The sequence below is a fragment of the Magnolia sinica genome, chromosome 15 (genome assembly GCF_029962835.1).
Source record: "Magnolia sinica isolate HGM2019 chromosome 15, MsV1, whole genome shotgun sequence".
NCBI classification, from domain to species: domain Eukaryota; kingdom Viridiplantae; phylum Streptophyta; class Magnoliopsida; order Magnoliales; family Magnoliaceae; genus Magnolia; species Magnolia sinica.
In genome coordinates this window covers 61,724,276-61,741,712 of record NC_080587.1, presented here as the reverse complement: position 1 = coordinate 61,741,712, position 17,437 = coordinate 61,724,276, and the positions used below count along the sequence as shown (strand labels likewise).

At 39.7% G+C, this 17,437-nt stretch overlaps 1 protein-coding gene across 2 annotated transcripts in view; it reads left to right on the top strand.

Moving 5' to 3' along the window:
* Nucleotides 1-10,742, top strand: part of LOC131228155 (protein VAC14 homolog) — a 41,955-nt gene extending 31,213 nt beyond the window's left edge. The window contains exons 18-20 of one of the 2 annotated variants that reach the window (XM_058223985.1): nt 6,441-6,509; nt 8,374-8,670; nt 10,126-10,742. In XM_058223985.1, coding sequence (XP_058079968.1) covers nt 6,441-6,509; nt 8,374-8,670; nt 10,126-10,221 — 462 coding nt within the window. In that variant the 3' untranslated portion in view covers nt 10,222-10,742. The other variant, XM_058223986.1, reaches the window with a different exon arrangement.
* Nucleotides 10,743-17,437: the final 6,695 nt, after the last annotated feature.

Below are 17,437 nucleotides of genomic sequence, written 5' to 3'. Positions count from 1 at the left end.
AATAATAAGCTCAATGGGAACTTTGGAATACATAAAACTTGCGACAATGAAAGATATGATGTAGGACATACAAAACCTTTACCAAATACTCTAGTAGAAGTGCCATCGACCAGGGTAACAGATGAAATGGATGAAGACTGGACTAATTTGGACAACAAATTATGCTCACTGGTCATATGATCAGAAGCGCCGGAATCAATAATCCATGGAGTATACTCTTCTGTGACCGTAACGGCTGTTAGGGGCCGTTACGGGCGTAACGGCCGTTACGGAACCGTAACGGCTGTAACGGGCCCTAAAAAAAAAAAAACTCACCTTTTTTTCCTTTGTTTTCTTGTTCTTCTTCTCTTTGGTCTTCTTCTTGTTTTTGTTCTTCTTCTCGAGCAGCTGCGGCTGCGCCCGGCTGCGGCTGCGGCTGCTTCTTCCTCTTCTTCTTCTTCTTCTTCCTCTCTCTCTCTCTCACTCTCTCGCTCTCTCTCTCTCAATCTCTTCCTCCCCCTTTCCCTCTTTTTTTCTTTTCTCTTCCTTCCCTCTTTTTTTCTTTTCGTTTCCCTCTCTGCCCTTTTTTTTTTTTAATACTGATGTAGGTACGTGTCACGCAAAGACGCGCGCTGACACTCCTCGAGCTCCGAGTTGTACGAACGGTTAAAAGGAGATCAAAGTTATATGGGCTCCACAGTGATGTATTTATTACATCTACACCGTTCGTCTATTTTCAGAGATCATTTTAGAGCACCGCCCAAAAAATGACTTATATCCAGATATCATCTGGACCACATCAAAAATAGCAACAAAGATAATGATTTTCACGTTAAATAATTCGTACGCGCACGGTAGCGTTTATTTTCCATCCAATGTGATCAGACCCAAGTGGGGCCCACTATGATGTATATTTTCTATCCATATCGTCCATCCATTTTGCCACGTCATTTTATGTTAGGATTCAAAAAATTAGTAATATTCAAATCTTAGGTGGACCACACCATAGGAAAAAATGGTTATAGAATGCTCACTATTAAAATTTTCTTAAAGTCCACTGTAACGTTTATTTTCAATCTAACTTATTAAGTGGGTCACATTGACGTGGATGAAGGGAAAACACACATGTCAGCTTGATCTAAAACTTTTCTAGCCCTCAATAAATTTTTAACGGTGAACATTTAATTATTGTTGTTTTTTATGGTGCAATCCACCTGAGCTTTGGATGTGCCTCATTTTTGGGCTCATGCCCTAAAATTATTTGGCAAAATGAATGGACGTTATGGATATAACACATTCATCACGGGTGGGGCCCAAAAAACTTTGACACGTGTTGCACTTTACATCTGAGTCCCTCCTAATTCAAGCCTTAAAAAATTGTACACGAGACATATATTAACTTAAAATTTGACAATTAAATTATGGACTCTGCAATTGCTAACTCACAATGCCAAAATCAAATTACTTAAATAGTTTTAATTATTAATTTGTGAGTTTTTATTTTTTAAAATAGGACCTTTTGATTTTATTTTATTTTTTTATGATTCACTATCCAATAAATGTCCACCAATTTATAAGTGGGATAATGACAATAAATAACATGAATTTGAGGCTGATTTGGAGAATAGATTGGTCCTCCAAGTCAGCCCCAAATTGGTAACGCCATCTACCTAAATTTAATTTCATTTTTTTTTAAAGAACTATAGGGAGAAATAATATCAAGTTGTTAAGTATATAAATTACATATTTAAAAAAAAAAATTAAATATATGAATTTTGTAGTCAAATTCAAGTTACCTGGTTAAAAAATTAATCAGACAGTCCGATACAACTTCTCACCAAATAGTGGACCGTTACACCACCATAAACATGTTCCAATTTATAAATGAATGCATATTTGGAATGCTTAGAATATTTCGGATTTAATCAATATTTTTTCATATTTTTTTGGCAAAAAAAAAAATTTGCGCCGTTACGGGCCGTTACGCCTCCGTATCGCCGTTACGCCCCCGTATCCGTATCGGTTTCGGAGGGTACCGTTACGCCAACCGATACCGATACGGGACACCTTGATGTGAGTATGACTATGAGTGTATGACCTATATGCTCACTGGTCATATGATCAGAAGCGCCGGAATCAATAATCCATGGAGTATACTCAGAAAATGTAAGACAAGATGTACCTGACTGAGCAATGGTAGCAGTGAAAGAAGACGCATGAGTGGCATGATTTTTTCATAAGCTTGGCGTACTCTTCCTTGGACATAGTGACTGGGTCATTTGAAGTACTCGGCTCAGCAAGAGTGACAGGATTGGATATGTAACTTTTGAACTATCCTCCAGAGAGTTGACTTGATTAGCCCACACAGGCTTTCTATGGAGATCCTAGCATGAGTCAATATTATGATTGTTGAGGCCACAATGGGTGCAATGGCGATCACCACGACCACGACCACGACCACCTCGATCATGGCTACCTTCAAATCTACTGCCTTGACCACATTCACCTCGAAATCCCTCATCACCTTTGCCTGCTGTAGAAATAAAAGCTGAACGATATGATGAAGTGGAACTTTGAGTAGACATGCTAGCCATCATCCGTATTCTGGTGAATGCTTCTGTCATTGAGAGAATTTCACTACCTAAAAGAATATGGAACCTCATAGGCTCAAACTCAGTAGACGGGCAGAGAGAAATTTAGCAACACAAAATTCCCCCTTAGCCTAGGCATAACTTCAAAATCTGTTGATAACGGTTGATAAACATTCAACTCTTCCCACATGCCGTGTAGGGCAGAATAATATTCTCCCACACTTCTCCCTGCTGAAATGTAAATATATTCTGTAGGAGTTCATAAATATGGAATGCTTTTTTCACCAGAATACATCTTCCTTCAAGGTATCCCGGACGTCTTTGACGGTCTTGAGAAAGATAACATTGGCACTGATATGTGATTCCATGCTATTCCACAACAATGTCCTAAGTTGGGCATCCTCTGCCACCCAATCATCATAATCTGTCGCAGTGGTATTAGGCTCGGGGGATGTCAAATATTTAGCTTTTCTCTTTCCAGACAAAAACTTCTACACATGTGGCCCACTGTAGATAGTTTGTGCCATTCAATTTCATTGATGTTATTTGGAGGGGCACCAAATCCGATGAGGGTAAAATATTGCTTTTGGGATAATTTTTGGAATCCATATGAATAATAATAACAATTTTCCTTCAACACAAATTCTCCAACAAACTGATGTACTAAATCAATGCCTGATTTCGACCTTCAACTTGTATCGATCAACAAAATAAAGGAGGGTCTTCACGAACATTTGAATTTTCAGCCCTCAAATCTGATTTCATGCTTAAAGAAACTTAATGTAGACCACACACTGGATGAACGATGGCTTACTTTGTCCCATCACGCGGGTATAATGCAAAAGTGGGCCTTACATATACTCGTTAAACACGATTTCACCACCCATCACGTGGGGGTACAACACCCGGAAGAGATTATGTTAGATCAGCCCCAAACACTTTAGGGTTTCCCACTAGAGAGAATGAAAAAAGAATAAGAAGAGAGGAAATAAGGTAAAGAAGGGAGATCAAGAAACAAAACCTGGATCAAAGTCGCTTTGATACCATGTTCTCAATTTAGAAGAAAGAGTGTAAGAAGGAGAAGAGAGAGAAAACGTGAGAGAGAGTGGAGAGCTTCATGCTCACATGTTCCCACCCCTCTTGTTTTATTAGTAGGGCCTCACTTAAAAATGAGAAATTACAGAAATACCCTTGCACTAAGAAACATAAATAAGCACACTACCATAGACTCAAAAGCTCATGTACTCAACCCATGCACAAAGACTGGACCCAAACATTGATGATCGCATGTGTGGACACGTCACATGTGGCCATTCTAACAGGGTAGATGATGATGATGATAATTACCTCCTCCTTTTTTGAGAGAGAACTAAATTTTATTAGAAGCATGCCAAAAGGTGAGAAATGTATACAAACCAACTCTACAACTCAAAAAAAGAGCACAGATTGACAGAATTAACTGCCTTTACATAAGAAGCCCAACCCAAAACACCACTTGACTTTACAAATAATTTCCTCCACCTAGGAGCTCCCTATTTCGAAAGCAACAACTATTTCAATCTCTCCAAATATCCAAAAAATAGGCATAATAATTATTCTCTACACCACTTTCCTAAACCACAACCACCGGCGCTAGGCGGCTCACATATTAGTCTGAAGTAGGAATGGACCAAAAAACTACCCTACCTATGAGCACGTCACACCATCGAAGGAACAACTCTTCAACTGGTCCAATAAACTCACCAGCTCCTCTTATCTCCTCATCCATCAAATATGGCAAGAGGGAGATCGCACCACGGAGCCACTGCTTATAACATTGGCCCACAGCAATGCTCCTATCTGTAGCAAGGCAAGCCACCCTAAGAAAATCTTCCTGAAGTGCCCTGTCACCACCCCAAACATCCACCTAGAAACGGTTGCAGTTTCCGACATCGAGTGAAAAAGAGATCCCTCTACGATACGTATACTCTGTCGATGTAACTGCTTTCCACAGACTGGAAGCTCAGTGAAGGGAGGAGCTCTTCACACCCCAAAGAGCGACATGAAGTACAATAGCATATTAGAGAAGGCTTCTTTAGTGAGAGTTAAATGACCTCCCAAAGACAAATAGCGATGTTTCCAACTCAACAGCTTCATAATCACTGTTTTTACCAACCTGAAATTATGATTTAGATTCTTATTTCTTTTATTACGTTGTAATTTACATTTATATTTAGAAGGTATCAAATCCAACCTGTTGGACCATAAGTTTCTGCCCACCCAATGGATGACTTCAATATATGCATGCCACATCCAATGATTCTAATAGGTTGCCCCACCACAAGAATCACCTTGTGCAAAAATCAACCTAAAAAATCTATCATATGGATGCCACATCCAACTCATTAAGTGGGCTGCACCTTAGAAAACAGTGTCTGGCCATTGATAAATGACAAAATACATGCGTGGTCCACCTGATGAGTGGATGTGGCTGATGTTTGAACAAGGTGATCCTCATGATGCGGACAATGTATTAGCCAGGTTGGAAGTTTTTGGTCAGGTGGACAGTAACTTATGGTCCAAGCAGTTGGACTTGAAACATCCTCTATATTTAAAACGTGGTGATTTATTCTTTGATTTATGTAATCTCAGGCATATGCAATGTAATACTAGTTATGTAGGATTTAGAGTAATAAGATTCATCATTTCATATATGAATTACAATATCAAATATGACTCTATTTTGTATAATTAATGGTATGTATTGGAGCAACCCACATGATCCTACCTCTAGTGCATCACATACCAGAGGCAGTAGTGCACGCTATACCTGTTCCCCGACTTACCATACCATGTATTGGAACGATCCACGTATAACCTTGAGATCTGGGAAGGAGAGAAAATGACTAGGGCAATTCCACTATCGTTGGGTGTATTTGGCTCTCTGGGTATACCCTTAGCAGGCTTGGTCTCGGGGACTCCGGTGCTCTGCATGAGACCTCTGGTTCTGTTAGGACTGTGGACCCTTCCGGTTCTCATCCCATGCTGCCTTGTTCAATTGTGTCCAAAATGGTTCCTGACCCATTTTAGATGGGTTCATGATTGTGGTTAGATGCAAAATACTTATCAATTGTCTTTACTTGCAGTGAAAATGCTTAGAAAAACCCAAATAAAATAATAATAATAATAAAAATGATGATGCAATAAGGCTCTCTTCATGTACGTATTGAAACAAAACAAGGGTGGGACCCACTTGATCACACATGCAGGTCTCCCATTATCACATGTTGGAGAGAATATGTTTAGCTGTTTTGTTTTTTGTCGCTTTGTTTATTGCTTGTAAATGAAGTGGAAGGGCAAATTACACCCACCCAGTTAACATCTTACCAAGGACTAGTGTTTAAATGCAATCTAGACCTTCCATGTTGCAAGTAGGGTTTCTTTACACTTGTGTGGCCTCTGTTGACTTGTGAACTTACTATGCATGGAGAGAAGAAAAAGAAAAATCAGCTTTGAGCCTTTGGGTCTGTGTCATTTATTTATGTCCACACTACCATGTTTTTTGCTTCTTTTTCTCATTCTGTGATTGTCGGAATTTTATAAGATGCCAAACTATTGAGCAAATCATGACGTATTCAATTTGATATGCCTGGTGTTAATTATTTGAGCAAACTGTAGACTGACATGCAACTCTAAAACAATGTCCATGTTCTTTAGTTTGGTGGCCTGTTAGCTTATTAGACCATGTTCTTCTTAATCTCTGCATTACTCCATCTATTTGCCTGACTAAGGTGTGATTGATGATGCCTTAATTTATTACAAGTACTCACCATTTTTGCTTGGTATATGGTCTCATATTGACTAAAATTTGTGGATGGCTGGAAATTGCAGCTTCTTGAACCTGGGAATTATGTATGGCTGTTGAAATCTCTGTATGGTCTTCTTATGTTACTGCCACAGGTATATTTATCCATACCCTCTGTGTACATGCATGCATAAGTGTGTAAGTGCGTACATGTGCATTTGTTTAGTTTTTAATTTTAACTTGCAAAACATTCAATGTTAGACTTGTTTTGCCCTTAGGTGGGAAAAGTGACATTTTTGGCTATTTTGACTGCTTGTTTTCAAGAAAATATAAGTCTCAACTGATTTGACCAGCCATAGATCTTTTCTTCTAAAAGTCTTGCACCCCTTTGGGAGGATCATTGGTGTGGGGATAGACCACTGAGTATTTGCCTTTGAATCTCTCTGTAGGTTAATAATCTGCAAAGGTGTCAGGGTTGTTAATTTTTTTAGTGTGATTGGCTCAAAAAGGGGAAGAACGGGTTAGAAATGTTGGGATTGCTGGAGTCATTGGCTTTAAACTGGTTTTCGGGCGGTGGCAAGGTGTGATGATTGGTAGGTCTCTGAAGTTGAAAAAGGAGTGAATGATTGGATTATGTGCTTGAGGGAAGCTGAGATTGTGAACATCTTCTCTTCCTGTGTTTTATTCGTCTCCAACATTTGGTGTTGGTGTTTCAGCCAGTTGGCCATGCTTCTTGAGGTGTATTCGGCTCGCCCAGGAGGTTGCAAGGGTAGATTTCTATGGAATGTATGCTTCTTTCCTACCATTTGGTCTGTGAGGAAAGAAAGAAAAACAGAAGTTTAAAAACTATCACAAGACTTGTCTGAGTGACTGACGACTATCTTAACAGTTCGGAGATGTCCTTAAAAGAATTCTTGGGATTTGGGAGAGAGGACTTCTTTATGGGTTGGGGTGGGTGTTTTATGTATTGTGGGTGTGTTGAGTTGTTTGGTCCCCTCACGGGTTGTATTCTTTGCCTTATGTTTTCTGTTTCCCCTTTTCTTTAATAAAATCTCCTTACTGATTAAAAGAAGAATTTTTAAATCCTTGAACCCATATTTTGTGCATAGTCTGTAGTTGCCTTCTCATTGTGAACAGCTGAGCTTTTCCGGTGAGTCCACACTTTATTGTCAATTTGGCTGATGACAATGTTTCATTTCAGTTGAAACACTTTAAAATCTTTTGAAAAGGAATGGTGAAAAGAAGAAGAAGCGAACAAATCCAATAAGAAATAAAAAACTATTGCATGTTTACATATAAAACACAACGATTCATTAATGTTAGATCTAAAATGCATACAGTCGACACATAAATTGCAGTATATAAACCGGCTTTAGATTCTTTGATATGAAGTAAAGGATCACTGTTACCTGTAAATCACTGTAGTAGCAGTCTCTCAATGGGAGAATATCATTGAAAAAATACTGTTGTATCTTGAAGAGAGGAATTGGGAAACAGAGGAAAGTTTTTGAATCTTATAAACCCTAAAATATTTGTTTTTTTTTTCTTTTGGGGGGCGGGCGCGGAACCCATGGCAGGGAACTTCTTTTTCTATATAATTTTATTTTTTATTGGTAACTAGAGCTTTATTAAAACCAGAAAAAAGGAAACAACCAAACAAAGCAGCAGGATGGATGGAGAAAAACCAGCCCTCAAACTGCACGCCACCAAATTACAACATTAAAACCTAAATTGCATTAGAAGGTCATTTCATATAGTGGACATTGGAAATCTGTGATTCTTGTCTATAGGATTTAAAACTTGCACGACTCTCCAATGACGAATTTTGTCGGTGAAATTGTCCATATCTACTCTCATTATATATATAGAAGAGATGATCAGGCTTATCAGAATGGATGTACATTTGTTAAGAGGCTAATATTCAGATCTGAGATATAAAGCTTCTCCAAACATTTTCAGCATGCGTTCTTAATTTGTTAGTTTTTACCCCCTTCTCATTCTAAGTACATTTGTATGCAGCAAAGCGCAGCCTTCAAGATATTACGGACTCGATTGAAAACTGTCCCTTCATACACTTTCAGCAGCGAGCAATTGAAGCGAACGTCTTCAGGGAATCCATACATGCAGATTTTGCATCACATGCCTAGTATGCAAATATTGGAGGATGGTGACAGGAACCACGATGCAGGGAATGTGCACAATGGTATTAACTTCGCTTTGCGGCTGCAACAGTTTGAGCACATGCAACGCCAACACCGCTTGCATGCAAGATCGCAGTTGCAGCCCCGCATCTCCACATCTTCCAACTTATCTCAGGTTTTCTGAACTGCCCATCTTTTCCATACCGTGTAGTCTACTTGGTTTATGCTTTAACCTGCAATATATTTCTTTTGAGGAAAAGAAAAATTAAGTGACGATACCTTATGGGTGAATCAACTCAACACAATGTACAAGTATTGTGGATGCCGATCTGAATCATCTAAATCTTGCTCCAGTGTAGATGGTAAAATCAGTGATGGGATGATCATAACAGTCCAATTGGTGATTGGTGACCATCAACTGGACACCTAAAAAGAGATTGACCAGTGTTCCAACTTTAACACGCAAAATCAGCTGGTTTATCCTTTTGGACTGTTCCATCCACAATGGGGCATGCAGTCTGCATGGTCCACAATTTAACTGCAGTTATGCCTGTGCAGTGGACTAGTGGGACCTTATTGCGATGCTGGTTGCCTTGCAGCACCTGCATCCTTTAATCACCCATTAGGCTTCCAGAGTATGGTTAATCTCACACATGCTTCCACACAAGACCACCTGTGGCAACCAGTCACATGTTTGTTTGAGCTTTTACCACGTGAGACTCCACCATGCAGGATTGCCTGATCCAAGAAGTAGGCTGGTCCACTAATTGGAGTGCCTGGTGAGTGTATGGCTGATCAATAAATAAATAAATAAACCATCACCGTCACTATCATCTAATCTAAGCCTTATCCCTACTAATTGGGGTCAGTTACACAAATCATGTTCAGCCATTCCACTCCAAGGGCCATAACTTCAGTTAGACAATAGGTCATCACACATTGTTTCTGGGGAACACCCTGCCAAACCTTGCCCATTTTTCACTACACTGGGTTCCAATGCAGAGGCATTGTGTACAGGGAATGCCCTAGCATGAGATTGGAATGTCGTATTGTCAGGATTCATGATGAAAGTTAGGGCAAGCGGGCTGCTGACCTGACACAACCAGTCTCCTTTACCAGGCTTGAGACTAGCAATGAGAGCACAAAACTACCACATGCAGCATGTAATTATCAAGTCACAGAGTCTGGCAAAATAAGTAAAATAAATAAAAGAATGGACCACACATGTAAAAGAATGGACTGTTTATTTATTTATGGCAAAATAAAAAAGTATGGACCACGCATGTAAAAGAATGGACTGTTTATTTATTTATGGCAAAATAAAAAGAATGGACCACACATGTAAAAGAATGGACTGTTTATTTTTTTATGGCAAAATAAAAAAACATTCCATTCTTTTACATGTGCGGTTCACCAAATGAGTTGGTTGGCCTGATCTTTGGTCAATGTTGTATTTTGTACAAGGTGGGGCCCGCCTATCCGCAGCCTGGAATGTCTGCCCACTTGTCAGCTTTCCAAACATTAGATCTTTCAAGGAGAACATTTTGATACTTGATGATGCTACTGAAGTTAATTAGCCTCTTGTAGACCTTAGTGTGGGAGTGGTGAGATTGACAGCTTTAATATGCAGGAGTCACAAAGACCAGAAGAATTATGCCGTCCCTCAACTGTGCCAGACATAAGCCGGACCACTTCCAGATCTTCGAGGAGAGGTTCGGGTCAATGACAACATTGACGTAGGGGTGTGCTTATTCCGGTCTCTGTTTTGGGCTACTTGCCACTGGTTTCAGCACCTATAAAGGGGTACGTACGTGATCAATATAAAATGCACACTATAAGAGATTCGGTGTATGTAAAATTGTAAATCTTAGTGGTTGGTTTGTGCTACACTTTTTTTTTTTTTTGGTTTTTGTTTTATTCTGGTGGTGGGGGGAGAGGTAGGGGCTGATGGGATTTTTTAGCTGAAGCAATTGGTAAGCTATTCATTTTTCTTTCACACAAGAGACATGGTTTGCTCATGTGGTTTTTGTTTTTTATTTGTAAACCATATGAGCATACAAGGGGAAAGAGGGGATTCAGTTGGGTTCAGTTTTTTCTCTTTCTTTTCATTTTCATCGTTTAGCTGTTTTTAACAATCTTAATAAGGCAGCGAGAGCAGGGAATGAATGATATTATGTGTACATTTTGTAAACTGTCCAAATTCTGTTTTGCATAGCTAATTGCAATTTGGTCATTGTTTCTCTGTTACATTCATTTGTGATAATGATTGCTTTCTATTGCAATTGCCACTAATTGTCAGATGTGCTGGATATGGGGAAGACTGGAGAAAACGACCGTCTTTTGGGCTGCTTGATCCATATCGATTTATAACATTTTTGCAGTGTCAGATTCCATCCTAATTGATTATCTGGCTTTTCTCTTTGCGTTTTATGAAGAAGAAAAGTTTCATGATAATCAAAGCTCTTAAACCCTGCAAATGCTGCAAAATCATGCTAAAATGCAATTCACATCGCCTGTGTAAGAAGCCCAATGTTGGGGTTCAGTGATTTGGACTTTGTTTTGTTGGCCAATGATTGGATGGTTGTGATGATCCTTAAGATGCAGGGGGGATCATAGGTGAGCCTCAATGAGGGATGTGGTCTAGATACATGATCAATCCTTTACGTCAGATGAAAGTGATTCCAGAATAAGTGCTGGGGCCCACATAATGGGTGGTTTATATCCATTATCGAAATTTTCTTGCCATATCTTGATCGTCCATTTTGTTGGCTATTGATTGCATGGTTAGGATCATGAGATCAGATTCTTGGAGGAATGGGCGATTTAGATCCATGATCAGACTTTACTGTATGTGATCTAGAATGTTCATTTTACTAGATTAATTGAATCGGATGGCTAGTCTTTTGCTAATTTTCATAGAGTATTTATAAGAGGTGGGGCCTACTAGATATTCCCATCCATTACAGGCCGTTTTTACTATAAATTATTTCAGGCAGGTCATTTTGTTGGCCTTGATCATACGACTAGCGTCGTGGGATCAAAGTCAATTCTTGGAGGAACATGGGAATAGAGGTGGGTTGTAGAAGATGTTTGGTCCAGATCCATGATTAGATGGTTTTTGTCGAAAAATGATTTGGACAGTTTGGCCATTGGTAGATTCTCACTAAGAGCATTAAATTAAAGTGACTTCACAAGAAACGGGGAACCAAGGGTAGTGCCTTCATGTTGGATGGTCTAGATCCATAATCAGACAGTGTTGTTAATCATCTGGACCATCCATTTTGGTGAAAATTGTTAGAATGGTTAGGATCATCATATGAAAATGATTCCTGAGATGAGCGAGGAAATAAAAGCAGGAGGCCCCTGACTAGATGCTCCACATACATTGTTAGGTGGTCCTATTAAAAAAAGAAAAATTAATAAGGTAGTCGAGGCTGGGATTGGGCCGGGCCGCTGCCCTGACACTTAGGACCCAAGGCCCGAGCTTGTCTCAAGCCTGACATGGGCCGCGAATAGCGGGCTAGGTTGCCCAGCTTCTGACCAGACCTGCCTGGCCTCTTGAATTCTTCTAATATGTCTGTTACATGCACAAAACAATAGACATTTCAAAGGAATGCAACTAAGGGTGTACGGTCGAGATAAATTGGGTAGCCTAACCAAGGATTTGGATGGCATATTTGTGGAATAAAACATGTGTAAGTATATATAAAGTCAGGTCAGGTCGGGCGAAAATGGCTTGAGCCCAAAGCCGACCTAAAAAATAATTCAGCCATGCACGTTAGGACCAAGCCCAACCCACAAGCTAACCTAGTGGGTCGAAGCTTGGTCAAAAGCTAGGTTGGGGTCATTGGTTCGGATGAGCTGTCGGGCCACCTAAGTACCTCATTTCAAATAATTTAAAAACATAAGCATACAACGTTGTATCATATTATTAAGATTCAACTTCAACGGGCTCTCAAGTGCATATTCCTTTTCCAAAGACACGTTCTTTAGGGATATTATAATTTAGTCAGATTCAAATCTCAGGTGGACCACACCTTAGGAAGCAGTGGTGATTCCCACCATCAAAAACTTCCTATGGCGCACGTTAATGCCCACCGTAATGTTTACTTGCCAATTGCCATCCAACCTGTTGACAAGGTCACATGGACCTGGATGAAGGGAGAAAAACAACCATCAGCTCGATCCAAAGGTACTTTTGTAGCTCGCAAGAAGTTTTTAATGGTCAATCACCACTGTTAACTGTGGTGTGGTCCTGAGATTTGAATCTGCTTCATTTTTCGCTCATTCCCTAAAATAAGCTGGCAAAACAGATGAACAGTGTGGGTATACAGTAGAGAGTCTTTGAGAAAGTTACTTTAAAATGTGAAGATAAGGAGATGTTCATCTATTGTAAATTTATAGAAGAATATATAATGATATAAATGAAAACAAATATTACAAACAAATTTAATTTCTTTTTACATACCTTACCCAACATGACCCACCCAGAACCCAAAGTATAATAATAAATGAGAAGTAGGGAAACACAAGTGACAAGCGCCCCATTTGCATCCACTAATTAGATAAGGTGCATTTCAACATTGAGGCCGCCATTTCAATAGGAGTTCATGGGTTCAAGTACCCATTGTGGGAAATCCCACTGTGGTGTGAGTGCATGGGTGTGTGTGGGGTGTGAGCGCGTGTGTTAAAAAAAATAAATACCCACACATATTGCAATGGGTACTTGAACTCATGACCATAGTGTTGAAACTCTTGTGAGTCTATGACTAAGCCATGAGTAGGGACCCAAATTTAATATAATTTGGTGGGGCTGACCAACATGTTTCATTTTTTAATCTAACTTGGGTAGACCATGTTGGTTTCTTTTTTCTTTTTTCCTCACACACGCTCACGCCCACACACATCACATGGGCACTCGAACCCATGACCTCAATGTTGAAATGTACCTTATCTATCATGAGCCATGAGTAGGGACCCAACATGCCATGTTGGGTTAGATTGGGACAGAATACTGAATACCCAATTAAAACCTGCCAATGCAAAGTAATATTGGCTAGGAATTCTGTAAGGTTAATGAAAAAATCCAGTCTGTTAGGCTAGAAAGGCAAGTGATTTTAGGTTTAGAAAATAATAATAGTAGTGCATTGGCTTGGGCAGGGCTCTTAGGGTTAAGGAATCAGAGGCAAGGGCAACTTAGCAAGCAAGTGCAATTGGGCCAATTGAGCACGGCCTGGTTGCGAGTAAATGGGCCAGATCAGGTCAGACCCGTCGCTAGGTGAAATTTAAGGGGGTCAGGGTTGGACCATGGGGTAATGGGTCATGGGTTAGATATAGGGTAGAATTCTTGGAACATTTATGAGCACATGCCGCACAATTTTTCCTTCATGTATAGTTACCTGATGCCGTTACCTGATGCCATGGGGGGGCCGCTCTTATTTAGGCTCTTATATATGTAGGGGGAATTTTTCTTATCACTTGGTTTCTCCTCCTTTTCACAGTCATATCTTATATAATGAATCTAGTTTATTTTATTAGATATAATAACGGTACTATTAAGAGCTGCTTTATATCTTTTAATTTTTACTAGCTTATTTAGATGGTGAATTACAATTGCAATGAACTGTAAAAGTACACTGATTATAAATTACAATACTTGTTTCCAGCAGAAAAAAAAAAAAAACACTAATTTTTGTGTTTGAATAAGAGATTTTTACTGCAATGTATTATAAATTTATAATGATTAAAAATACATTTTGTTATCACTAGATTCTACCCAACAAATATAGGTTAAAGAAGAACCGTGCCCTCCAATGGATCTGCAAATGACAAGGAAAGAATGGACAGTTGGGGAGGGGGTGCTGTGATGCCCAAGTCAAGCCTGCTGATGATCTGAATCGATGAAGACCATGATTTTCGATCTTACCTCCTTTTCGTTTAGGGTAGTTGTATATATAGAGTTTTAGGTAGGGGTGAACATTGAGTCAAGCTGGCCTCAGCTCGACTTGGCTCGGCCACTAGCCAACCACAGTTCGAATTCGGCTTGGCTTGGTCTTCGAGCCTAATTGGCCAGCTCGACTCGGTTCAGTCAGTAGCCCGAGTCAATTCGAGCTGAGTTAGAGCCAAAATCGAGCCTTTGTGGCATTTTCACAAACACGTGCTGTGCACTTTCAATTTCTCATTGTATGTAAAACAGCAGTAGCTGTTTATAAGTATTTCATCAAACACCTTCTAGACAACATCAAAATCAAGAAAAAATGATATTTGTTTCATATACATACCTTCCTTGCCACTAGCCGACACTTCATTAAGTCATTTCATCAAACACTTGGTGGGTAGCATTAATATCAAAGTAACTGAATCACCGAACTAGTTTGATTCGAGTTGGGGTTTGATCCGAGTCAAGTTGAGCTTGGGCAAGCTCAAACTCGGTTTGAAAAGTTTTTTGAGCTCAAAAAAATCAGCTTGAACTCAGCTTTGAACTGAGTCAAATCGAGCTTTTTCTAGTTGAGTTGAGCGAGCAAACTGAGCTAACTTGGTTAGTGGACACCCCTAGTTTTAGGGGGTTGCATATTTTAATGTGATACGCTAGAGAGTCTCATTCTAACGGGATTCTTGTTCCAGATATGTCGGAGTGATTTTCACCCGAGATCAGGCCAAATGCTTCTCTGTGAGATTCCCTCTAGATTTCTCATACTACCTTTCTGGCAATGGTCGACCTAGTCAGCTTGGGATGCTGGAGAGCTCAGGGCTCGAGTTCCGTCCTCTCAGGTTTCTTACCCATGTTGTAGACATGTTTAATAGGGTGAATCCTCTCCTATCGTGCTTCACACTTTGACAGCTTAGCTCAGCGGCTCCTCTCAAAGTTAAAGGAGTTGCTCGTCCCATCTTTGAATCCTGTCCTCTAATAGCCCAGCTCATCGGCTTGTCAATGGCCCTTTGGCTTGGACTTCGGTCACCCCAGCTCGGGGTTTACCTCAGCTTGGAGGCATAATACTTGTAGTTAGATAGTCGTTCTTTCTGTGTGAGAGACCAATTTGAATTTTTTCACAATAGTTTTATTTGTCTTCTATTACATATGCATTTGACCATTGAATTTACGTATCGAATTACTTATTTAAACAGGCATTATAAATTCCTAATTATAGCACTTTTGCATTATAACATTGTCGTAATTCACTATGCAATTAGGCCCCAACATTTCCATGTCCATTCAAATTGAAAATTAAGTAATTTGAATTGTACGATCCATAGTTAAGTCCTATATGCATCATAAAGTAGCACAAATACTTATAAGAATCAGAATTTAAGATTCAACATGATATAGCATTTATTCATCTATTTCTTGATTTCAAGCACTACAAAATTTTCTTAAGGTGATTCGCCCCCTAGTAGTGGCATGTGTCCCTCCCCTCCTTTAGTGGAATAGAAGTGCATCCAATAGAAAGGTTTGCGCCTCTCTTGATGCTGGTGCAAAATCCACTCCATCCATCATGACATATAAAACCAGTTACTCAGGTGGGCCACACTCTAGGGAATTGGAAAACCTACTAGTGCAACTTTTCTAAGGCTCAACTTGATGTTTATATGATGCCCTACCCCTTATAAGGGGATAAGGGGAGTACATCGAAGATGAAGAGATGAACCAAATATCAGCCTAATCCAAAACTCCATGTGGTCCCTTGGGGGTTATAAATGGGGTGTGTCCTATCCTCATTCTCACTCTTTCTTAAGTGTGGCCCACCTAAGTTTTGGATTAACTTGATCTTTGAGATGACATCCTAACATGAGCCGGCACAACCGATGTATAAAATGAATTTTATACAAATATCACGGAGGGTCAATAGGATTATTATTATTATTTTTTTTTTAATTTTTTTTCTGCTGCATACAATTTTCTATCCCATCAAATATGGAAGAGTGAAGATAGGCATGGCTATTTGTGGGCCACTCACTGAATGGCTTTCAAGAGAATTGCTGTAGCGCTGCTTACAAGTAACCACAGTACAAAATGTGAGTCGTAGGTTGCATTTGGTGGTGCCAAATATCATGATATTTCATAAAATTTGGTGCAACCAAGCGCCGAGCCCCCTAGCCTTCTTTGGATATATTGGCCTTAAAGTAACTCGTTTGGCCAAATTTTGTAAAAAATAGAACAAATCACTTAACAGGCTGCAAGACATTACGGTCTGGGTTCCTAATCATACCTTAGCGGTAGACTCTGCCAGCTTTTAACACCGAGGTTATGGACTTGAGTGCCCATGTGAGGGGGTAAAATATAAAAGAATAAAAAAGCCGCCTGACAGGGACGCAGATTGAGCCACTCACAGGTTGAGTAGCAGCATCTGTGGCCCCACCATGATGTATGTTTTGTAGCCACGCCGTCCAACCATTCGGAGAGATCATTTTAGGGTAAGATTCAAAGAATGAGTCACATCCAAAGCTCCAATGGACCGACCACAGAAAACAGTGGGGAGAATGATGCCACCGTTAAAAACTTCTAAATGCCAGAAAAGTTTTCGATGAGCCTATATTTGTGTGGGCATCAATATTCCGCTGTTTTCTGTGGTGGAGTCCAGTAAAGCTTTGGATCTGCTTCATTCTTTGATTCATGCGTTAAAATAATATCTCCAAATGGATGGACGTTGTGAATACCACAAATATATGTGGTCCACAGAATTTGGTGACCTCACTTCAGTAGCAAGTCTCTCTACTCAGTATCAAATCTGCGTCCACCAGGTTCTAAGATTCCGAGTTAAAAAAATGAAATGATCAAATGCTTAAAATAATCAGAACTTTTGAAGCTTTCTCTTCCATCCATTCATGTTGAGTATAATCGTATAAATAATTCTGATCATTGAAATATAAGATACATTCATGCTGGATGGAACTGCTCACAAGTATCTCTCAATCGTCTATTTCAATTGTTTATCAGTAACCCA